At 45.9% G+C, this 25,726-nt stretch overlaps 1 protein-coding gene across 6 annotated transcripts in view; it reads right to left on the bottom strand.

Annotated features, from left to right (window-relative positions):
- Positions 1–1,503: 1,503 nt before the first annotated feature.
- Positions 1,504–25,726, bottom strand: part of LOC148026174 (DHHC-type zinc finger family protein) — a 70,962-nt gene continuing 46,739 nt past the window's right edge. For 5 of the 6 annotated variants that reach the window (XM_087693453.1, XM_087693456.1, XM_087693457.1 and 2 more), the window contains 3 exons: positions 2,557–2,791; positions 2,163–2,461; positions 1,504–2,025 (listed from right to left, as the gene is read on the bottom strand). In XM_087693453.1, coding sequence (XP_087549579.1) covers positions 1,531–2,025; positions 2,163–2,461; positions 2,557–2,791 — 1,029 coding nt within the window. In that variant the 3' untranslated portion in view covers positions 1,504–1,530. The remainder of the gene's footprint in view (positions 2,026–2,162; positions 2,462–2,556; positions 2,792–25,726) is intronic. The other variant, XM_087693459.1, reaches the window with a different exon arrangement.

Raw genomic sequence — 25,726 nt, 5'->3', positions numbered from 1 at the left:
AAACTAGAAGGCAACTAGACATTGTGGTCAGAGAGCATGGCAAATCCAATAGGCGCTTGGATAGCATATCAAAGAGCATTGCATAGGTTCAGCAGGAGGCTGAACAAGCATGTCACTCCACCGCGAAACGATGTAAAATATGACACGAGAGAGAGAGATGTAGGTATCCGGAATTTTGTTACAACAGGCAGATAGTGGGGCATGTGGCCAAGCGGGCAGGCAGGCAGGCTCTGCATGGGCGTGTTACATGGTCAGCCAGGGCAGCATGTCACATTACTTTGGTTAATGCTTTGTCTTTCCTTTGAGTTGATGTTCACACAACTTCAAAAGCAGTGGTTTTCAGCTTCGTGAGCTCTTCGGTTGTTGAGTATGGTGTGATGTGCCCCATTTTCTTGCTTTTCAGGATTTTGGTTTTTTCTAGCACTAATCACAGACCCCAATGTGGATAGAGCCATAAATCCACAAGGTCGGCCCTAGGAATCAAACCTCGCCTCTCATGCAACACACAAATGCCTTATCAGCTGATCTAACTCCAAAAGCATTGGCATTTGCAATTATTGGGTACCCACTACTACTCTTAACAGCACTGGCGTTTGCAATTATTGGGTACCCACCACTCATTTCTTAGTTGGACAGAGTCCGCTTGTTTACTAGTTCACTCAGTGGCAACGGATCCTTGGCCTGTCTAAGGGTGGTATGAATGCTAGTAATAATCAGTAGCGTCCCTTGGCTACTGCAGGCTTAGGCCACCCAAATGTTTGCAATCTGTTTTGATGTCCTAATCTGTGAGATGGCCAACATCCGCTTCTTGTCAATACATATCTAGAATATGTGAAATCAAGAGCAATCCTAAGCTACCATTCTCCTCTGCCAACGCCAGCAATGTCAAAGCACCCCAAGGTTAGCCTCAACCTGTTGAGCTGTTCATGCTAGTCGATAATGCGTCACTTCTGACGAGCGAGTCTAGCAATCTAATGCTTGCTAACAGACATGCCCACTCTAGTAATTAATGTCGGCATCAGCAAGCAAAAACAACAAATTGACAACATGCATAGTCCCTACTTTACTTTGATAGATATATACATGGCCCCTGGCAGCAGCTTATGAAACGAGTGAATTTGATACCACAGCACAGTAAAACTGAGAGAAGAATGTGCCCATACACAGGAGCCCAAAAAGTTTTTCTATCTTTGCATGATCTGCATGTTTACAGAGTGTTATAGTTAATAGGAGCATATCACAAGGCATGCCAAGAAGTTGTCACCAGACCAGAATACAGCCAACCCCTTTTGACACAGCAATTAAAGGTAGTATGAGGATGTTCAGAATTCTTTCTTTGGTTTCAGCTAATTCAAATCATGCTGATTTAAGTTTATCTGCAGGCAAGCTATGTCTCATTTCTTACAGAGTCCCATTGTACGAGCAATCTACAGATTTTTGTGTGAGCCTGCTCTTCAGTGACAACACCCCTAAACAGAACACTTCCAATTGTCACAACACATGGAGAGGATAACAGGTGAAAGAAACATGTTACTTCTCGTGTGTTTTTTTCCCACTGGTTACAAAACCCGACCTTGGAAGAAACCAAAAAAGGGGGTGTCCATATCCAAAAATTCGCGTCAAGTTTCTCCACCCTGGTTTAACATCTCGTAGAACCCTATTTTCGGATTGAAGAGAGTCTATGAACCCGTAACCATCTTGTAGCTGTTGGATCTGTTGATAGAGGAGGAGTCCAACACCAATTGCCACAGATAAACTAACAGCGACAAGATACAGAAGTGTGATGGTCCTTGCAGAAGCTGAGATTGAGCTCCCAAGCATTACTTGCAAATACGACACCAATACCATCACCAGGTGCCAACTAGTAGATGGCACTACCAACATATCAGTGGTAATCGTTACAGCACTCCATAACTCTATGATTGCAAGAATGGACATAACCAGTACATATAAATTGCTGATCACAGTGAAGATAAGAAAAAGGATGAAAGGTCGATGATTTGCTGCTCCCACACAGTTGCCAATCTGGAAATGACACTGCAATGATTAAAGCATTCTAAAAAACAACTCTATACAGGAGCAGATTAACACACAGGTCCTGTCCTGAACATTGATGTCTAAAACAAAAGAAAATGGTGAATTTAGTTCAAAAGCTCACTTACAAAGGGGCAATGGTGATCCATATCAAGCACACAAGCTTTACAAACTCGACAATGGTGTACCCGTGGTGGTTTTGGCTTGTTACAGGCATGACAGAATCGGTGTCCTTCTAGAGCACCCTTTGTGATTGACTCATAGCTTCCCCAGACCATCTCTGGTAAGGGTCCAGGTTGCACAATAGCTGCCACACAGTAGTTGAATAGTGTGTTGAAAGAAAGAAAGCTTGTCAGAATCAGATGAGTCCAGAAACCAAAGGTGAAATCAGGAAACAATACAGGAAAAACTGCCCATGATCCTCCACCTGCACCAAATGCACTATTTATGTGAACACTGTTTGCAGCATGGTCATAACACTTTCCAGCTCTGCAACCAATATTAGGAGAACATTATACTCACCAATAATCAGAGATATCAACACAAGAACAGTAGCAACAAGTACACAATCCAAAGCACGAGAAAATTTTGTGCAGCATCCGGACTTCTTTGCCTTCGCATGATGGCTTGAAATAGCTCCACACCACCCACATTTGAACACGGGAACTTGCGAAGGCAGAAGCAAACGGAGCCCACAACCCCAGCACTCTGTTTCATAAGCTTCACTTTGTGTTTCCCTCTGCTCCCACTTTTGAAACTGCAGTCAACACACAAACCACGGGTATTTTCTAGAAAAACATTTTTGGGATAAAGTTTCCCAAATCAGTTGAACAAAATGAGAGGAGCCTGAAGTTACATTGAAAATGGGACTCTCCAAGTCAAGAATTTCTCCCAAGTCAATCTCTATTTTGCAGTTGCTTTTCATGCTTGCTAGTTGACTATTGAAGAGCAATGCACATGCACGATAAGTGAAAATCTAAGGCAGCATTTTTTAATTGAGGTATAAAGGCAGCACATTTGTAAAGAATGTGTCCACACGCAGTGGGACCTGCAGATTGGTTTCAATGCTAAGAAAGTGTAGTGCTGATTGCATCATTTGTATGTAAAATGAATAGATCAGCTAGCATGTATTATTTGTATTTGGGATGATATTTGGGCCTTCAGATGTGGAGTATGAATGGAGCTAGCAACTCTTCATCCAAAACCTCAGCCAGCAGTACAACTGTACTTTTCCCACAGCCATCTCTCTTTGAAGTAGATGGCTGATCCATGTTTTTAGCATTCTGATGGGAGAATCTGCTATCCTGAGGCACTTTTCCTCCCTTGTCAAAGGCATGCCGAGCAGATGGATCATGCAACCTAACCACTCAAGGCCACAAATTATAACCAGGGCATAGTACCTGATGACCCCTTGTCATTTATCACAGGCTCCCCAATGGGCTTGTTTCATCATCCTTGCATGAGTGCAGAGCACTTTATTATGATCTACATTACTACCAGCAAGATTTACCAGCTCTGACTTTCCCCTTTTTATTATGGAGCTCCTGCCATTCAGAATGGGCAGCACACGAGGGCTGAACTAGTTGTTTTCCCTTATCCTAGTCGTGCTTTAAAGGCGGAGCAACTGTCAGTGCATCTTCAAGAAGACAACCATCATGCATCCCAATACAATCAATCAAATCCTGTCCATCCTTTTGGAAGGGCGTTCTGGCATTAAGTGTCCCAACTGCCCAAACAAAAGAAGCAATGACTAGCAAATGTAAATCATTTCAACCTGAACCTCAAAGGATGCATACAGGTCAAATTAATCTGCAACTAGTTGGAATGCCTCCTAGCAGTATCCCAAAGCATGCAAAGTCATTCCTTATTTGCTGCTTCCACACTAGGGAGAGCCAAGCCCTTCTTATTTGGCAGCCACATCTGCCAAAAGTGGCCAATACACTATCAGGCATCCTTCGTCGACCTCCCCCCAAACAGGACATTCTTGCTTAAGCAACTTTTGGCCGATCCTTACGAAGAACTCATTGGAATGGGGTGAGGACACCCAAAGAAAAGATACACCCTCACAATGAACTACTCACGGCTTGGAATCTCTCTCTGAACATCAAGGTTGAGATTTTGTGGGGACCACCACATCAACATGTATATCAAAACAAGGGAATATCTACAGAAACAAATCACATTCAGATTAGTGAGAGGATGAATAACAAAAATAATGTACAACAGCCTACACCTAGTCCACCCTACACCTAGCATAGCCTAGCCTACACCTATTCCTAGCCTTTCCGCCATCACTTACCGCTGGCTGCCCAATTTGGCAGTCCCCCGCCCCACATCTAGCTGTTGCCTCATCCAGCCTGCCATGTCCCCAGCAATTCACACATTTACTCTCTCAAATTTACAGTATTTTTGTAGCATCCTACTTGTCATAGGGACATGAATTTTTCATGCTTTGCTCAGCATTTGCATAAATTGTTAATCAAATGTGTAAATGTGAGGTGCACATGTGACGTGCAAATAAGTTATTTCACAATGACGGGCCAAGGACCCTAAGAAGTTAGTGGATGTCAAAGGCAAAAGTTGTAATGAGTTGTAACTTGACAAGTACTAGGTGGTACCTTGTGACAGATTTTGGCCTAGATCATTTTATTAGCCATTAATGTTAGTGGTGACATTAGGAGCTAGGCATTAATTAATTAATTAATGTCAATTTGCTAGCTAATAAATGCTCATGAATACTTGGATGACAGATTGCCTTTGTCATAGCCAATTTAATTGTTGGCTAGCACAATTATTTTCTTAAGCAAGAATTAATCATTAAACTAATTTTCAGAATTAATATCCCGAAAGGGCTGAGAATTACTGAAAAAATGCATTTAGAAGGCTGCCACTTGGCAATACTTGTCCATGCCAAAGGCTATTAGAGGCTGTTGGAGCCTCTGACTACGATGCCAACATGTATTTCCAATAGTGGCAATGGATGCTTTGGCACATTGCAATGCAATCGAGACTGCCTATCCTATTGTTGTGGACTTCAGTTATCCTCAGGCACATGTTTTCTCTCTTGAGGAAAGACTTTGATAAGTTCCCTTTCCGCTCAAAGTTGCCCTCTCCTTGGAGTTCGCAACTAAAAGCACTTGAGCCCACTTTCTCTAGAGACCCTTACCACCCAATAGATTGTGGAGCCTTCCTCCAATTCAGATCTCCGTGATACTGACCGTGATCCCTTTCCACTTCCCACCTACACATCACTTGATCCTTGTAGAGCATGCTCTAGTTTGTCTTCTCTTTTCTGCTACACATTTCTCCTTTTACTTTCTTACATTCTTCATGTGCCTACCTTTTGGTAGTGGAAGTCTTTTCACATTTTTACATTGCGCCCACTTGCACTTTCTATTGAACTTGAGGTTGTTAGAGATTGGCATTCCCTGGACACGCAGATTCAGATATGAGCAGTTTCTCTCCAGTTTCTCCATGCAGTCCACATGGCACTCAGTCCGTACAGCAAGCGGCAAGAAGAGCAGGTGCCACCACATGGCACAATCGGCCAGATTTCCTGCAATCGGCCAGTGCAGGTCGGACAACTGCTGTCCAGTCGTGACCTGCATTATTTTTGGCATTTTTCCTAGCCTATTTATCGGCCCTAATTTTAGCAATCGCCAATAGTTGTTTTCATAGGTTTCAGGCTACAGACTGTGAAAACTTCCCTCGGGGCTAACGGAGACTGAGATCTTTGAGGTGGAAACATATGTAGATATTCTCTCTACACCCATGTATATTTCTGCATCCTTATACAACATTCTTCAATGCAGATTTTTTGTATTTCATTCTCTTTCTCTCTCTCTCTATTCACTCTTTGTCTTGGTCATTCGGTGGCGCATTGCTTCACTCTGATATGGCATTAGAGCATTGAAGGACCCCGACCTAGGGTGGACCTATTTGAAGAGGAGATTTCAATGTGACACAAGGCTGTGTTTTCAGCATTCAAGTGTGAGCAAGAAAGAGGTTGTGCATCAGAACAAGGCTGAGGTGAGCATGGGCATGCGAGAAAGGAGAAGCTTTGCTGAAGCTGCTGCTGGTTTTTGCTATTAGAGACGGAAGAACGTTGCATTTTGGGCCTTCAAGTGCAAATTTTACTTTTCCATCGCCTCCAACGGGTGAAGGAGTGGGACGAGTGAACCAAAGCCCTAGCATGCTGTATTCTCAAAATCAGAGAGGGTTGCTCTTTGTGTTTTGTGCAGGCATTGTAGATGAAGATGTCTTCTAAGGCCAAGATAGAATTTCACACGATCATGAACCGGAAGGTACCCGTCTTACCGGCTCTTCCATCAGATCAAAAGCTTGATGGCGAGAATTACCGCATCTGGCAGGTCATGATGCTTGCCATTCTGGAGTCCTATGGTTTGGCGAAGCTTGTTAAGGAGGCTATTCATCATCCTTGTTTGCAAGACGAGTCCAAACTCTCTTCTAGTGATAAGGTGGAATTGGCAAAGGCTCAAGCACATTGAAATAAACTCAATGCTCACATTCACTCATTTTTATTTCTCTCATGTACTACAGCTATTATCTCTCATATTGAGCATTTGATGGTGGCCTGAGAGATATAGCTCAAGCTTGTTCAGATGTACAATCGGAGGACTATCATGATGCAAGTTTCTTTGGAAGTGCGGATGCGGACCATGAGTGTCAACAAGTCATCTTCTATGCAGAAGCATATCAACAAGCTGAGGCAGCTTTAGATACAAGTTCAAAACCCGGAAGGTGATCACTTCTAAACACATGGCAATAACTCTTCTTTCACAATTACCACCCCATTTCAATGGTTTTTATTCCGCCTTGATTACTTCAAGGCGGTGTGAGACTCTTCAGTGGAAAGAGTTGGTTCCTATGGTCTTGGACCGAGAGGAGCAATTGAAAGGAACCAATGCTTCTAAATCTGAGGCCTTGGTTGGTAAGTCCTCTTAGAAGAAGGGGAAGGACCAAAAGAAGGAGGACAAATCTAAGAAGGACAAAGAAAAGGAATCTACTTGTCACATTTGTGGCAAAATGAGTCACTGGAAGAAGGATTGCCCCGACAAGGAGAAGAAGGAGAAATCTTCAAAGGATTCCGGAGCGGTGGCTACTCCCTCATCAGCTGCTTTCATCCACTTGGAGGTGGTTGAGGATTCGAACCTGATGGCTTCTAATGCTGCGTTGACGGCCCCATACACTTGGGAGTGGATTGTTGACAGTGGTGCCTTACGGCATATGACTCCTTCAGCAAGTATTGCTCATTTGCGGCCTTCGCATGGCCAAATTCTCATTGGTGACAGTTCGTCTATTCCTATACAGGGACATGGAAACATGCATCTTGTTCCAGATGGACGAGGTAGTGCCCATACATCCAAAACACTTTATGTGCCGGCCTTGGGGTACCATCTTCTTTCGGTACACAAGATTTATGCCCTCAGTCTCTTGGTTGAATTTGATGTGGATTCTTTTCGGATTCTTGATCGAGGATCAAGACAAGTTCTTTCTTCAGGATATGAGGAAAATGGAGTCTACAAGTTGTGGTCTCCTGCTGCCTTGACTTCTCTTCTTCTTACTCACAAACTCAGTCCGATCTTTGGCATGCTCCTTTTGGCCACCTCAATTGTGATTACCTTCAGAAGGCGTCCAAGGGACAGCTTGTTCAAGGCTTGCCAGATATTGTGGTGAGCCAACAACCTTGTGTATCCTTGCATCCATGGGAAGCAAACTCATGATGTTGTTCCCAGCAAGGCTTTGAGGCGGTCTTCGGCACCCTTGAAGCTTATTTCCACCGATCTTTGTGGACTAATGAGGGCGGAGTCCCTTCAAGGAAGCTTGTATTTCATGCTAATTGTGGATGATTATAGTAGGATGACGTGGGCTTATTTCTTGAAGTTGAAGTCAGAGGCTTTCTCCAACTTTAAGGATTGGGTGCTCTTTGAGGAAAACCGCTCGGGCCAGAAGCTGAAGACCTTACGATACGATAAGGGCGGAGAATTTGTTTCTGATGAGCTTGCTCGTTTTTGTACAGATCGTGGTATTCACCAAGAGTTTGCAAGTACAAACATCCCTCGGGAGAATGACATCTTGGAGCGACAAAATCGCAGTGTGATCGAGATGGCCCGCACCATGATGGAGCACCATCAGACACCTCAGTGTCTATGGGTTGCGGCTATGACTACCGCAATTCACATCCTTAATCATTCTCCTACTTCCGTTGTTGATCTGACTCCATATGAGGCGTACTTTGGGTCTAAGCCAAATGTTTCTTATTTCATGGTTTTTGGGTGTGATGCCTGTGTTCACATCCCGAAGACACAGCGTGAAAAATTTAAAGCAGCTTCCAAATGAGAAGTGCTTGTGGGCTATAGCTCACAATCTCAAGGCTACTGATTATATGATCCTGTTAAGAGGGATGTCTGCACGAGCCGTAATGTTCAATTCGTGGAAGTTCTAGCTTGAAAAGGAGGTAAGGAACACCCTGTTCTTGGAGATCCCAGTGATAGTTGGGCACCAGCAATTGTTCCTCTGCAACCAATGCCTCTTGAGGACTCTTCTTTGGATGACGAGCTTAGTTCTTAGCCACTGAATTCACTGATTGCTTCCCCGCCATTGGTGGATCTTCCCGAAACTTTAGCAAACGGAGAGCGATGAGGCGAGATCCAGCTTCCTCCTCGTTGGGCTCATGACACTCTTCGTGGTGCAAGGATTGAGGGGATCCTTGAGGAGTGGCAACTGCACAATGGCCCACGGCGTTCTCGGAGAAACCAAGCACACCACATTGAGCTTGTTTACACTAATTACTATTTGATGCCTCGTGTCATGTTGGATTGGAAGCCCACTTCCATCAAGAAGGCTTTACAGCATGATCATTGGCAAAAAGCAATGGGACAAGAGCTGGAGTCGATTGAGAGGAATGGCACTTGGTATCTCGTGCCAAAGCCTCCTCATAAGAAGATCATTGGAGTCAAATGGGTCTTCAAGCCCAAGTACCGTAGTGATGGCACATTGAACAAGCACAAGGCCCGCCTTATTGCTAAAGATTTTGCACAGCGCGCAGGCATTGATTTCCATGATACTTTTTCCCCTACAACTCGGATGGCCACTATTCACGTAGTTCTTGCCTTGGCTAGCCATAGGAGATGGCCGGTCTATCAGTGGGACAAGAGCTGGAGTCGATTGAGAGGAATGGCACTTGGTATCTCGTGCCAAAGCCTCCTCATAAGAAGATCATTGGAGTCAAATGGGTCTTCAAGCCCAAGTACCGTAGTGATGGCACATTGAACAAGCACAAGGCCCGCCTTATTGCTAAAGATTTTGCACAGCGCGCAGGCATTGATTTCCATGATACTTTTTCCCCTACAACTCGGATGGCCACTATTCGCGTAGTTCTTGCCTTGGCTAGCCATAGGAGATGGCCCGGTCTATCAGTTGGATGCATAGAAACAGGGAATAGTCGTTCCGGCCTGTAGGAATGGAGTAACAAGTTCCAAGCCCTCCAAGGAGGTGAAATGGCCAGGAAACGTTCCTTGCCATTCCCAAGGCCGTTCCCTGCCATTCCCTATTTGAAACGGTCGTTCCAAGCTTGTTGACCAAAAATTGACATTTTTTCCAGTTTTTTCTTTTTGCTTGTGTCACACTCCTACCACATGTTCACCCATCTCCATTGTCTAATGTGCATACACTAATCTCTCTCTCTTTTTTTTTTTTCGTAAAAGGTAATTGTATTAATTACGAAAAAAATACAAGATTACTTGATTACAAGATACATGACGACAATCTAAGTCATCATGTGAAGAGATTCTAAGTGCTACAAGTTACAACGTCATGGCAAAGATGCAGAGGAAATTGCCCTATGCCAGGGACGTAAGTCCTCCCTAGAGAGCAAATCAGAATGCCGGAGAAGATCCAACTGCCAATACAAGAGGCCCTTAAGCCTGGCAATATGCCGTTGAATATTATAGGCGGAGTCAAAAAGAAAAGCATTCCGGACGGTCCAGTTATGCCAGCAGCCCCAATATCGAAGAAAATGATACACGAGCTTCATATGTGGCTGTGCAGGAGCGGGGTATTTGGGCTGCCCGAAAACCCAATCAAAGGGGCGCAGGGTGGGACCAACCACTCCTTGCCAAACAGCCGACATAAATAACCAGACTTTCTTTGCGAGGGGGCAAGAAATAAATCGGTGGCGGGCGGATTCCACAGCAGTGGTGCAAAAGAAACAGTGGCCATTGGAGATTCGTCGCTTGGAGAGAGCCGAAGCAAGCGGAAGACCACCAACCATCATTCTCCAAAGAAAAACTTTACATTTGAAGGGTGTCTTGTTCAACCAGCCCGCCATCACAGTTTCCCTCCACCATGACCGGGATTTACGTAATCCCCATAAAGCATTCACTTTGGTGACGAGCCATTGATGATCTTTAATCAGAATATGATACACTTGGTTATCAGAAGCTTTGCTTAAGGTCAGCCGGCCTTGTAGGTCCCAATCCTGCCAGGGATGATCCGAAGCAAGGGCAGGAAAGGGTTGTCTGCTCTGGAGCACCCTCAAAAGCTGTTCCCATAAAGGCCTGTAACCACGAGGGATCCTGAAAAGCCGCCTGGCTGTACGAAAAGATATAAGCACATTGCGACTGGCAAGGGTGGCATCCGCAACTGAAGACAAACCCAAACGGGCCATCCGGTTGAATTGTGGTCTGAGGTCCTATTTACCGTCCCATGCAAGTAAACGGGAAACTGCCAGCAACTCCAATTGAAAAGAGTTAGCAGCTAAGCGATCCTCCCCTGGATGCCACTGGGCCTTCTGGAGAACGTGTTTCCAGGAACACACCAAATGAGTGAGCAGCAACGAAGAAGAGCTGGAGAACCGCGAATCAGCATTAAGAACATGCCACCAAGAACTCCGGATCTGGGTATTGCCATGTTGAAGCCCCTGGCCCTCAAGGAAATAACGGGCTATATCGACCCATGGATGATGATCCGAGCACATGGCGCGGAAAAGCGACCAACGGAGTGCCTGCATGTGAGTTTGGGCATCTAAAATAGCTCCGCCACCCATGCGTTTAGGAGTGCACGCATGCGACCAAGAGATCCAGGAAATACCTGCGTGCAATGAGTCTTTCTTCCATAGCATGAAACGAATGGACTGAGTAAGAGCATTGAGAGTCGTAGTAGTCCAGGGCAACAATGGTAAGAAATATGTGAGCATTGGCAACATAATAGTCTGGGCCACTTTGAGACGAACATGGAAAGGCCAGGCTTGAGATTTCCAATACATAAACTTAGCCACCATTTTCTGAGAAATCCACTGCAGCAGCTGCTTTGGGGGAACATCAACACCCAAAGGGTACCCAAGGTGCCTGACAATGGAGCCACGAGGAACAACCAGACCCTGCCAATCCAAGGACTGCAAATCCGACTCCGTGCAGCTGAGAATGGCTGATTTGAGGGCGTTAATGCGAAGGCCGGACGCCTGACCAAAGAGGCCCCAAACATCCAATGCTCTTCGAAGGTTATCCCTGTCTGCACGCAAAATCATAAAAGTATCATCCGCCAGGGATTGGCCAATGAAGTGCTGTCCTGTAGGAAGCGACAGTCCTGCCAACTGAGAAGAGGCTGCCATATGAGATAACATCGAAAGAACTGGATGTGTGGCAAGGGCAAAAAATAGAGGGCTCAAAGGGCATCCTTGTCTGACAGAGCGGGCAAGGACAAATGGCTCAGTAACACCTTCGTTCTGTCAGAAGTGGTGCAGCAATGGAAGCGTAAAGAATATGCTGAAATAAATGCTGAAACACAAGACAGAAAATAGAAAGAAAGAATGAACACAGTAGACAAATGAGAACTCAGATGTATGCTCGGGAAATAGAATCCATATCGAACACGAGACAGCAGCATACAACGGTGAGTCACTGGCTGCGTGGGCTCCTCAGCACCGGCTCCTCTCTCCCAGAAGGATCTCCACTGATGGCTGAAGCACCACAGACTGTGGAGGAGGAGCCCTATAAATAGCCACAAAAGTGGGGAGCATAAAATGCAGGTCGGCCAGCATTTAATGCTGGTCGGCCAGCAATAAATGCTAAAAGTACATCATAAATGGCCACAAAAATGTGCCATAAAATACTGCATAAAATGCTACATAAAATGCCCAGCCTCTGCACACAGACTCACACCATGAGCTGACTAATATCTGCTAACACCCTCTCTCAGATCATGTGTGATCGGATACAATGAAATAGTACAATGATGGAGAATCATAAACTACACAACAAAGAAACACCAGAAGGACCATGGATGTCCAAGCGGTGAGGGGCCAGCCCACCACCAAGATGCCTCGGAGAGTATCTGATGTCGATGTCAATCATACCAACAACACCTGAAAATAGAGAAGACTCATAGCAGCTCTCTGTGTAATGTCACCTATGTCACTCAGGACATACAAAGCCAATCTGCCAAACATGTCTCTGAACATGTGACCATGGATTCCCCGCCTTTGGCCAAACCACCAAAGTGTCCCCTCATGTGAGCTCCAGACGAAAGCCTCTCGCTCTCTATCAAGAGGAACAGCTCATCATGAACCCAGAAATCAACTCCAGTCTCTAGGATTTCACTGCCAGATACCGTCGATGCGTCAGGGACATCCCTCTCTGGATCCTGTGCATCTATATCAAAATATAGATGAGGCACTGCAGCCCCACCAACACCCGCTCACACTCCCTCTCTGGCACAAGAGAGTCGTGAGAGATGACCGAATCACCACCACTAGAAAGCAGCCGAGGAAGGGGCCACCAAGCCCTTCCCGCAATCCGAAGAAGAGGATCCCTTCCGCGCCTTGGACTTCTCCTTGGTCGGAGGATCGGAGTCAGAGTCTGATGAAGGAGAGGACTCATCGGTAGAGTCAGCATCCCGCTTCGTCTTCGGCTCCTTCTTCCTGGAAGCCGCTAACTTCTTGCAGTCCTTCCGCAAATGTCCCTTCTTGCCACAGTGGTAACACTGGGCCTTCGACTTCTTCTTCCCGTCACCCCTCTCTAAAGCTACATAAGCCTCACCTCCATAATGTGCCGGAAGCCGCCCCTGTAATCTCAAGGATGCCTCATGCTCAAGAAGCATCGAGATCATATGTGTAAAACTGACAGGAGACGATGATGTCTGCGCCCGCAAAGCATTGGCCACTCCATCAAACTCCGGGGGGAGCTTGTAGAGGACCGTCCCGACAAGATGCACCTCGGGAAGAGCAGATTGCATGTGCCGAAGCTGGTCCTGTACCTGCGTAACACGAAGAAGAAAAGACTGAATAGTATCTTTCGGCTCAAAATTCATCTGCTGGAGCTGGCCATAAAGTGTGACGGCCCGCATGGTGGAAGGTGCCTCGTACATCTGCTGCAACTTCTGCCATACTTCAGGAGATGTCCTACAGGAGGTAACCGCCGGTAAGACCGCTTTAGAAATACACCGAAGCAACGCCGAGTAAGCACGGGCATCGTCCGAGTCCCATGTGAGCACCGCTTCCTCATGGTTGTCCTCATCAAAGTCTTCAGGAAGAGGAAAAGGACGGAGAGGTCGAGCAAGAGCTCCACAGACGATGTACCATAGCCGCTTCTGCACAAACCAAGCTTTCATGACAGCACTCCATGTAAGATAATCAGGTCCATGTAACTTATCTTCACTTGAGGTGCACGGAGGGGCCATCTGGAGGAGGTAGAAAAGAGAAGTAGAAGAAAAGAAGGTCGTTTGGAGAGTGAGCACAGCCAAAACGCAACCAAAAACACCAAAAATAGTGAGTTCACATGCAATATAACCCAAAGGCTGACCAGAATAAGCCAAAAGCTGCTGCACAAAGTGAAAAAAATCAGGTTAAAACTGCCAAAAACAGCAAAAACGGCCTGAATAATCAGAAAAACAGGCAAAAATAATGCTGTAAACAGCAAAACGCAGGCTGCAAACTGAAGAAACAGGGGCTAAAGACTGTTGCCAGCAGTTTGATGAAGGAAACACGGGCAGCAAAGAGTGGAACAGCAGTAAACGCAAATCTGTCCAGAAAAACGCAAAACGCAAATGCTGAAACACTGTCGCCAGCAGCAAATCAGCAGTCGCCAGCAGGAAGGACAGCTGGCTGATCAGCAAGAAGGGTGTAAATCCTGAAATCAGCAAGAAAACACAGCACAAATAGGTTACAGCCTGAAATCTGATACCATGTCAGAAGTGGTGCAGCAATGGAAGCGTAAAGAATATGCTGAAATAAATGCTGAAACACAAGACAGAAAATAGAAAGAAAGAATGAACACAGTAGACAGATGAGAACTCAGATGTATGCTCGGGAAATAGAATCCATATCGAACACGAGACAGCAGCATACAACGGTGAGTCACTGGCTGCGTGGGCTCCTCAGCACCGGCTCCTCTCTCCCAGAAGGATCTCCACTGATGGCTGAAGCACCACAGACTGTGGAGGAGGAGCCCTATAAATAGCCACAAAAGTGGGGAGCATAAAATGCAGGTCGGCCAGCATTTAATGCTGGTCGGCCAGCAATAAATGCTAAAAGTACATCATAAATGGCCACAAAAATGTGCCATAAAATACTGCATAAAATGCTACATAAAATGCCCAGCCTCTGCACACAGACTCACACCATGAGCTGACTAATATCTGCTAACACGTTCAGCATGACCCGCGAAGACGCTGCAGCGCTAATAGTGTATATGAGACTAGACATCCGCGGACCAAAGCCCATAGCAGACATAAGTTCAGCAACGAAAGACCAGTCTAGATAGTCAAAAGCCTTTTCCAGGTCCAGTTGAATCAGTACGACCTCCTGATTGGAATGCCTGGCATAATCAATTGCCAGCTGAACATTCAATACATTGTGTAGGATATTTCGGCCCTGAATAAAACCATACTGTAGAGGGTGCACAATGGCCGGGAGATGCTTATGGAGCCGATTCGCCATTACTTTGGAAAAGATTTTGTACATTGAACCCATCAAAGAAATTGGGCGCCACTGTGTCAACTTAGATGGCGAAGGAGCTTTTGGAAGCAGTTTAATGAGGCCTTCTTTCCATGAGGAAGGCATGATCCCCGTTTCCCACACCTGCTGGAACAAAGCCTGCAAAGGTTTCACCAGTTGGGTAGCAAAAGCTTCAAAGAACTCATTAGTGAGACCATCCCAACCCGGGCTTTTATCCTTAGGTAAGTGTAACAATACGTCCATAACCTCTGTCTCAGAAATATCGGACTCCATAGTAGTTTGCATGTCCTGCGGAAGCTGATTGCGGACCAGGTCATAAAAAGCCGAACGGGCCTGAGTAATTTGGGCCGAAGGGGGAGAGGTGGAACCGAGAAGGTCATGGAAATAATTCCTGCACATATGCACAATAGTCTGCGGATCCAGGATAAGGTGGCCTTCTGCATCCTCGAGTCTGGTCATATTTTCTCGAGCAGGAGAGGCATGGAGCGCTCGAAAGAACTTATGGGTCTGACATGCACTATCTTGCAAAGTTTCTGTCAGATGTTGCAATGTGGCCTGCTGATATGATTTTAACTGGAATGCTTTAATAAGATCAGCCACCCGCATGTCTAGTGCAAGCAGAAATGCATCATCCGGAGTGTCGACCAGCAGAGAACGAACCAAAGCCAGCAGATCCTCTGCTGCCTTGCGACGCTGCCGACAAAGAGAGGCATGATAAATCCCATACTGCCGAGCAACCCGTTGCACATTAGAGAGCAATCTTTCAAAAGACGCAGTGCCCTGAGAAGAGAAGTCCAAGACAAATCTGTCAATCAATTGCTGCATATAGCCCTGAAAGAGTGCATGCTTCAGGTAAGATGAGTTGAAGCGCAAAGGGAGTCGGTCCAGAAATCGCTTGAAAGGTGCAATGGGTTGTGCAAGCAGCTCAAGCTGCAGAGGAAAATGGTCTGACAAAGCATATTGCTGCAACACTTTAATGTCGAGCATCTCGGGAAGAAAGTCATCATTCTGCATGATATACATACGATCCAGTCGCGACCATGTTGTTGCATACTGAGCCGAATGGAAAGTAAACCCTGTAGAAGACGGGTGTAGCCAGGACCAGAGATCTTGCTTAAGAACAGAAAGAGCCAACTCATGCCACATATGACTTTCAGGCGCGTCCATCACCGAATGCTCCGATGTGGACTGGGAAGAATCCACACACATATTAAAATCCCCCATGAAGAAGCCTCGTCTGCCAAGTGACAAGGAGGTCTGCAAAGTCTGCCAAAGCTCCCGACGAGATAACGAATCATTCGGAGCATAGAGGCCAAGTAACCATAAGATTTCCCCTTCGAATAAAATTTCAATCACCAAAAAGCGGCCATGAACATCATTTTTAATAAGCATAGGCTGATATTTGTCATGTACAATCATGAGCACTCCCGAATAATGCATGGCCTGTGTCCCTGCATAGAACAGTCGAAAGCCATTGCAATCCACTACTTTTCCGGCTTCACCGTGACTCTTGTGCTCAACAGCGCACAGGACATCCCACTGATTTTCATGCAATACCGTCCACATGGCATGTTGCTTGTGGCGAGAACAAATTCCTCGCACATTCCACGTGGCTATTTTCATGTGTAGTTAAAACCAAATCAGGTACGAGGCACAGCTTGCCTTGATTTGACCTTGTCAGCAAGAATGTCCAGGACTCCCTCATCCAAGAAATCCGCCAACACAGCAAAAGAGTTCTGAGGACCAGATTTGGAAGTAGACGGCATATCTGCTGGCTTGGGGTTGAAACGGGGGTAACGACGGTCCCATGGGGTAATGACATTAGCTCTGGTATCAAATGCCAGCTTAGCAGGGGGACCCTTTGGACGATCTGAATACATTTTTCTGGCGGGTTGATGACGGGGGGCAGAGGAAACCATAGCAGGAGCAGCGTGCTCAGAAGACAACATTTCCTTCCTGCGCATATATGTACGCATGGAATCTTGTGAGGGAGTAGACACAGTATTTTCCATGCCAGCAACAACCCTGTTGCCTTTTTTTGCACGTACTTCCACCCAATCAGTGGCACGGGAATCCAGACCCGAAACCTGTTGTTTACCTTTGGCCAGAACTTGGGGCTGGTGGATAGCATCCAGCGACGGGGCATCACACACCATATCTTCCGTGGGCGGCGCAGCATGACCAACATCGGAGGTATATTGCTGTTCCGGGCATTCAGCCATGAAATGCCCCAACTGTCCACAGGAAAAGCAATGCCCTGCAAAATTGCCCCATTTCAATCTAAAGTGTAACGGATGCATGCCCGAGCAATTAAGGCGCAACCAAGCAGGCCTTTTTCTTGCAGTGTCCCATAGCATACACAAGCGGTTGCGATTCACTGTCCGGAGACTGGGAGGGACGAGAACAGTGCCCACCGCGGCCATAGCATCCTTCAACAGTGGCCAATAAACAGCCGGGCAATTTTCCACTTCCACCCATACAGGGCATTCACGTTGCAGCAGACGCTGAAAATCTGCCATTGGGCGCCATGGAACCACATGAACCAACCGGCGTTCAAAAAATAAAGGCAGTTTAGACAGGAGAGCAGCACGATGCGTCTCTGATTTTAACAGAACCTCAAAAAACCCCCGGGAGCCAACAAAAATCTCTTCAACACATTCCCCTTGTAGCAGACTGTGCAGCCACTGGCGAATACGGGAAAGCAGCGGGATTCGACCAGTGAAGAAGAGTATCACAGCGCGATCATAAAATACTGAAAAGGAGCGCAGGACAGTTTTTGGGTCAACGGTGGCCTCCAGAACATCGTCAGGCGCTGAGTCGGAAAAGGCTTCCTGATTATGTTGAACGTAATCGCCAAGCAACGTGTTGGCAAATTCCAGTAAATGCTCCCAGTCAACATCCTGGGAGTCCGCAGGATCCGAAGCAACCTGAGCATAGGAACGATCCTGAGGAACACCTATCTCTTCCGGAGTATGCTTGGTACGTTTACCCGCAGGCTGAATGTCGGGACCAGGGAGCATCTCTTCGTTGCACGGAACCATGTCCTCAGGTTCCTCGGCATCAGAATCCGGGCCAAGTGCTGCCACTGTTTGGTCTATGAAATCCAGATCCAAACCAGCCATCGTATGACAATTTGATCGTGAAAGAGGACTGACCCTGTCTTTCTCCCGCTCTCTCTCTCGCCCGCTGGTCTGTACAGATGCGCTGTCCAGGGGTGTACTCTGCAAAGACAGCTAATAAAAGCTGAGCTGTACGAGGAAGAAGGCTAGCAGGCAACGGCAGGGCTGAACCGTCAGCCACAGACTCGCTGCGAAGCAGGGGCGACAAGAGATCGGACACGCAGCCAAGGGCGACGGAGCCTGCAGACGGGGCCTGCAGACGAGGGCGACGGGGCTCAGGCGGCGGGGCCTGCAGACGAGGGCGGGGCCTGCAGACGGGGCCTGCAGACGCAGGCGGCGGGCCTGCAGACGGGGCCTGCAGACGCAGGCGGCGGGGCCTGCAGACGAGGGCGACGGGGCGCAGGCGGTGGCGAGGGCAAACAGGTAAGAGCAGGGTTTCGCAGGCGCTGACGAACGAGGGCAGGCGATGGCGAACAGGGAGGTCGCGCAGGCGATGGCGATGGCGACAGGGAGGTCACGACTGTCAACCAGTCGGCAGCGCAGGGCACGCAGTCGCCATCCGTCTCTCCTCTCTCTCTCTCTTCTCTACTAATCTCTCTCTCTCTCTCTCTCTCTCTCTCTCGTTGAGAGGGGCATCAGAGGCACGTCTAGCACGTGGATACGCAGCACTAGGGACACTCAAGAGTCAATGTGCTCACATACAGTTCCAGAAGCCCCGCACCAAACTCTAGTTGTTTGACACCCTAGTCACACCTACGTTACTATATAAAGCAGAGGTATGGGGTTGCAACTTGTACCACAGACGTCTTAGCCCACTCATTGATCAGATTGGAGTAGAGAGGGATTATTATGATGGTTGGGATAGCATGGAAAGGCCATTGATCATGATGATAGCACACATGATTAGGAGTAAGCCCTCCACCCCACATCCCATTGTCAAAGCAGAGCTAGGGGCAACACCTATAGTTAGGGAGGCACTCTTCAGGGCAGTGACCTTTTGGCATAGACTATGGGAACTTCCACGCCATAGATACTCTAGATTGACACTAACCTCATCTGGACAACTAGCAGCAAGAGGCGAGAAGAACTGTTGGTTTTCACATATGGCTATTTGGATGAGCCTACATGGTTTGGATATTGACCGTCTTCCACCTTTGGATTATACCATTGACTGCCCTACACTTTCTCTCAGCCGATCAGAGCTAAACCAGGTGTTCAGAGCTGATATCTTGAGGATTGAGATAGCAAGGACATGGATCCATCCACCACTCCCTCTAGGATCGAGGATGGAGTTCTACAGGAGTAATTTCTTCTCTCTCTCTAATGATGGTTTCACTATTCGGCCAGCATATATGGACGCCCATCTCTCCCATAGCGTACGGGTTGCTATCGGACAGATTTGCACCTCCTCACATAGGCTTCAAATGGAGACAAGCAGATGGACAAATACCCTAGCAGAGGATAGGACTTGCTAGCTTTGTGGTCGAGAGCCTGAGACGGAGGAGCACTACATGTGCAAACGCACAGTATACTATGACATACGAGGACAGTACCATTGCCTCTTCCGTGATGGATTTGGACCTCTTCGTCGTGTCATGGAGTATGAGGACCAGAGATGCCTAGGTCTTTTTCTCCTAGAGCTCGAGAGGCGCCGAACTGCACTACTGCGAGACAAGAGGCCAGCTCATCCAAAAGGACACACACAGAGAGCAGTGACAGACTTTTTCTACAGAGCCGACCCTACTAACACTACCAGCCTAGCAAAGACAGAGCCACCCTGCCAGACACCTTACAGGCCAGGCCGTGGAGTCACATTGGATAGAGCCATTTCCCTTCTTCGAGCACGACGACCCCGTCTACCAGGACCACGTCCGAGGAGGCCACACCATAGTCAGATTAGAGCCATTATCACAAGACACCGAAGACTCACCACCAAGCATATCAGTGAAGCAGCTAGAGACCACATCATAGCTCAGATCATGTGCAGATCTTGAGATCAGCTACAGCCCATAGTCTCCACCACACTTTTGTACATGGCACTATCAGATCTGGTTCTCCTTTCCTTTCCTTTTCTTTTCTATCGATGAAACAACACTACATATGGTTCAACCCTAGTATAGTCCCATCGTATAGTTATTTTTAGTATATTTTCAGTATTGTTTCATAGGCCATCCACTTGTTTGTAATGTTATCTTTACCTTACTGATGAGATGACATTAGACATGGATGTACTCTGGATTTTGTCTCATAGGCCACATTGGCCTTATGTAGACGTTAATATATCTTTCTTTCTTTCTTTCTCTGGTTGAAGATTCAAAGTGTCAAGACAACCCACAAGCCAATCAGGAGTCCATGCAAAGTTCAAATTTGATGCATTATCAACTCTTACAAATCACAATCAAATTTCAGCCTATCCTCAATTCCAAGGTAATCATCCATTTATATTGTCTAATTTCAAGGGAAATTGGGATAATTGGGACAATTCAGGGTAATTTGGAGTTATGGTGATAATCAAATCAATTTTGGGACATTTGGTACGATTTGGAGCATTGAGGGGTATCAGGGCAATTAGAGGGACATTCTTTGGGGCATTCTTTGGGGCAATTTGGGTCATGCATGGCATATTTGGGGCACTTAAGACATGTGCCGTTCCCCCCGTTCCCATTCCCCAACTTTGAACGTCGACCTTGAAAGTTCCCTCCATTCTCCTGGGTCCCATTCTCGTTCCATGTTCTAGGTAACTACGATTGGATGTGAAGTCTGCCTTCTTGAATGGGGAGTTGAAGGAGGAGATCTATGTTAAGCAACCTCCCGGCTTCGGTTCTTCTAATGGTAAGGTGTACAGGTTGCGGAAGGCTCTCTATGGCCTTAAGGAAGCTCCTCGTGCTTGGAACGAGAAGATTGACTTGTTCCTCCAAGAGAAATTAGGGTCTCGGCATTCAAAAGCCGACCCCCAGTCGTATACACATCTCAGGTGGAGATCGTGTTGTTTGTCCTTTATGCACGACTTGATTATGCTAGGTGACCATACTCATATGGTCGAGTAGACGAAGGCAGCACTTCATGAGAAGTTTGAGATGACAAATATGGGACTTCTTCACTTCTTTCTAGGTCATGAGATCTATCAAACTTCGAGGGGGATCTTTATTCCCCAGTAGCGGTCTGTACAAAAGCTCTTGGCTACGTGTGAGATGGAGGGATGCAAGTCTCTTACAACTCCTATGGACCCGAATTTAAAGGCTACAGTTCATTTTGATTATCCTTTGGTGGATGCTACCCGATATAGGCAGTTGGTTGGCTCCTTGATCTAGCTTCTTAATGCCCGTGTTGACTTATGTTATGCAGTAGGTGTGCTAGCCGGGTTCATGAGTGAACCCAAGATGGTCCATTGGCAAGCTGCTCAGAGGATTTTGTGATTCGTACGAGGGACTCGTAATCTTGGGATCTATTATCCCGTGGGTACAGGTACTACGGACTTGGTACTTACAGATTGGAGTGCTTAAGATTGGGCTAGTGATGTGGATCATTGGAGGTCCACGACAGGTTATTGTTTTATCTTGGTTGTTGGTGCTATTTGCAGCAAGAACCAACCCACGGTTACCCTCTCTTCGACTGAGGCAAAGTATCAAGAGGTGTCTTCTACTACATGTGAGACAGTGTGGCTTCTCAGACTCCTGGAGGAGCTTGGCTGCCCGCAGACATGTCCTATTGTTCTACAATGCAACAATGAGAGTTGCATTGCCTTGGCTAGGAATCCTATGTTTCATGCTTGAACAAAGCATATTGAGATCCAATACCATTTCATTCGGGAGAAGATCCTGGATAAGACCATTTCCCTGGTCTATTGCAAGACAGAGAACGATCTTGCAAATTTGTTTACCAAGGCATTTCCCTAGGCTTTCCTTCAACATCACTCGAGATCCCTTAGCCTTTTGCCGTGTCCAAGACCTGAGAGGGGGGTGTTAGAGACTAGCATTCCTTTGGACACATCCAGATCTGAGCAGTTTCTCTACAGTTTCTCCAGGCAATCCATGTGGTAGTCAATCCGTACAGCAAGCGGAAGGGAGCCAAGTGCCACATGGCACAATCGGCCCCAGATTTCCTACACTCGGCTAGTGTAGGTCGAACAATTGTTGTCCAGTCAGCTGCATTAAATGCAGGCGACCTGCATTATTTTTAGCTTTTTTGCTGGCCTATTTATTGGCCCTAATTTCAACAGTCTCCTACAATTGTTTTCAAAGATTCCAAGCTCGAGATTGTGGAGACTGCCCTTGGGGCTGACAGAGACTAAGATCTTCAAGGTGGAAACATACGAAAATATTCTCTCTGCACCCATGTATATTTCTACATTCTTATACAACATTCTTCATTGCAGATTTTCTGTGTTTCACTGTCTCTTTCTCTCTCTCTCTCTCTCTCTCTCTCTCTCTCTCTCTCTCTCTCTCTCTTCTCTCTCTGTTCACTCTTTGTCTTGGTCATTTTCTTCTGCATTGCTTCACTCTGATAGAGATCTGCATGTTTTATGATCTTATGTCGTTGTTTTTGCTTCCTTTTGCAGATTGATTTGCTTCTACAAGATCTACCACCTATCTCAGAGCGAAGACTTGGATCGTACAACACTCCTCATGGTTGCATTTTTTGGTGGTGCTTCTTTCTCAAAATTCATCATTGCCTCTTTGGAGGCCACCTTGGAGACTATTCATTTCACAGGTTCTTAGTTGGGCATGTATCTCACTCTTCTTCTTTGGGTGCTACTCCTTTCCCCCACTCGACATCAACATCTTGGGGACAGAAGGGGTACTTACTTCTCTTTCCATCGTCCGATGGTAAGAGGGGACAATCTATAGCTTTCCCTTCCACCATGCAAGGGGGCGACTTCTTCTCTTGATAGTAATACTATCAGGATGACATGATTGCAAAAGAGCGCTTGGCAAGTGAACAATTCCCCTACAAGGGCACTATCTAAGTGGCACCATTGCATTACATTTTGTGTGAGTATGACATCTTGTATCTCCCTTTGCATAACTGCAATGCATTGGCATTCTATTTATGTAAACATGCATCTATGCGCATTTATCCCTTTTCGATCACATTGGAGTAGTCGACTCTAGATCCACCATATTCACGGCATTTCCAAGGTAGTCTCCCTTGCTTGCTTAGCCTTGCTAGCTTGCTTTCCACCCATCTTTTTTGCCTCTCCACATACCCCCCATATTTGCTACACATTCCACTAGCCTATTCCTCCATTATCAACATCCAATAGCCGTAGGAATAGCCTGTTTATCTTGTGAAAGTCTTTGGGTCTGGCTACTAGTCTCCCATTCATTACTTAATCGACCGCCACCTCTACTTTTTGAGACAATACTTATCAAACAGCCAAACAAAAACAAAAAACAACACATAGTTACTATGGTTCCATCCGCCTTTCCAAGACTTGGTAGGCCACTGGGAAGCCAACATACAACCTTCGTCCAATGCCCTGGCCTCTCTAGAGTAACCACTTGGACTCCCTTGGTAAGATAACCATCACCTCTGTAGTCTTGCTAGGCCACTAGGCAACCACTGTACACCCTTTGTCCGATACCTTGGCTACTTTGAAATAGGGCGCCTTAGAGTAAAAACACCCAAAAAAAAAAACTCTCCAAATTTGGGTTGACATTTCTTTCTAGCTCAATTTTGGGGCTCGAGAGTAGATGTTGAGCTAACATACGCATTACATGCTGAATTAGCCACTTGAACAATCCAAAAAATGCTTAATTAATAAAAACCCTAAAATGGTGCACGGTTTGAGAGAGTTTTATGACAGTGTGTGGTACGAGGTCCCGAAACTTTCTATAAGTAGGTAGCTTACCCTCCGTTCAGTTCAATCTCGTTTTTGCAAGTTTCATGCCCTCTTGCTTCGCTCTACCCACGCCCCATTTACGGAGGGCATCTCATCCAAAGCTTCTCATTTCTGTCTATATCAGTTTGCCGCATGTTTCCAACCTCCATCGCGCAATCTACATCAATTTTTGCTACATTTGCTGAGCAGCCACATCATCTACAGCTGGCAAACTGCCAAACTGCTGTGTTTGTAATCTACGGCTACTGTACGGACTGCCACATCATCATACTTGCATTTTTGTTGCCATTAGTTTGCCACATCATCAGCTTGCTGCATCTGCAGCTTTTTCTCTCTTCAAGTACCTGCGTTTTTAGTCTTTGTCTCTCCTCACTACCCGTTTGCATCAGATCCGGCTTCCATAGTTGCATTTCCTAGTGTTTGACCCTCGAAGGCTACCTTGCTGCAATTTGGGATCCCTTCGGAGTACGACACACTCTCCACCTCATTACCTCTGCCTTGATCCTTGACACACAAGAGTTCAAGGTTCGGTATTCATTCATTGCATAGTGTGTTCGCTGCATGAGCACTATATTTTTAGTAGACATTCACTTCAATATTCTCTATGCATTGTCTCTGAGTTATCCTAACCCTAACTATGTTCTATTAATTTGTGCTTTGTCATACAATTGGTTTTTTGTCTTCTCTGTTTAGAGGATTTCTTCACAGCCACACCACAGTCGATCAAAGCCATTATCACAAGACATCGAAGACTCACCACCAAGCATATCAATGGAGCAATCATGAACCGCATCATAGTTGAGTTGTGTAGATCTTCAAATCAACTACAACCTATAGTCTCTACTAAGTTTCTATAAATAGTCCTGTCAATTTAGGTTTTACTTTCCTTTCTACCGATGGGATAACACTAGACATTGTTTTAATTATTTCATAAGCCACTTACTTATTTTAATGTTATCTTCACATTACTAATGAGATGACATTTGACATGGATGTACTCTGGATTTTGTCTCAAAAGCCACATTGGCCTTGAGTAGATGTTTATTGTGATAATTAATCAAGTTTAATAGCTCAAAATATTTTTTTTCTCACATTCTTCCCAACTTTTGCATTGATACCGAAACAAGGGCTTTTTCCTTGTTAGATTTTTCTCGGATAACATCATCTTTGGACTCAACATTCTCATTGTGGTTCACTATGTCAAGAGATGGAGAGGAGAATTATGGCCAACCACCAAAAGGCTCTCAACACTCTATATCTATATGCTTCTCTACTTATGAAACATAAAGATACAAGAAGCTGAAAACCAATCCAAATACTCACACCTTGATGGAGAGAAGGGAAAAAGCAAAAGTTAAAACAAAGATCTTTGAAGACTTTATTAAAGAGAAGAAACTTTAGAAAGATGATATTACAGCTATGAAGGCCTATCTTAGCATCAAAGGCATCAATGTTTTGTATGTATCAAAGTCTATGAAGGCTAACACATCACCTATTATTCAAGGATCCACCCAAGCTCTAACTGCAAAGTCTCATCATATACAAGCTGCATTCTCGCCTCCCAAAAAGCCCTAAATGGGAAAGGATAAGGAAAAAGTCAAAAAACTAGCTATATGCATGGTAACTGAATGTCCAAAGGTGCTTTTAACAAAAGCAAATGATGCTAAAAGAGATTTAAGTTTGAAAGGAGGAGCATCAAGTTGAACTAAATCATGGCAATTGTAAATAGAAAAGATCAAGCTCAAGAGTTAAGTCCCA

The sequence above is a fragment of the Lygodium microphyllum genome, chromosome 14 (assembly GCF_053477565.2).
Source record: "Lygodium microphyllum isolate KBCC chromosome 14, Lygodium_microphyllum_v1.1.10, whole genome shotgun sequence".
In the NCBI taxonomy this organism is placed as follows: Eukaryota; Viridiplantae; Streptophyta; class Polypodiopsida; order Schizaeales; family Lygodiaceae; genus Lygodium; species Lygodium microphyllum.
This window is presented reverse-complemented; position numbering and strand designations above follow the sequence as displayed.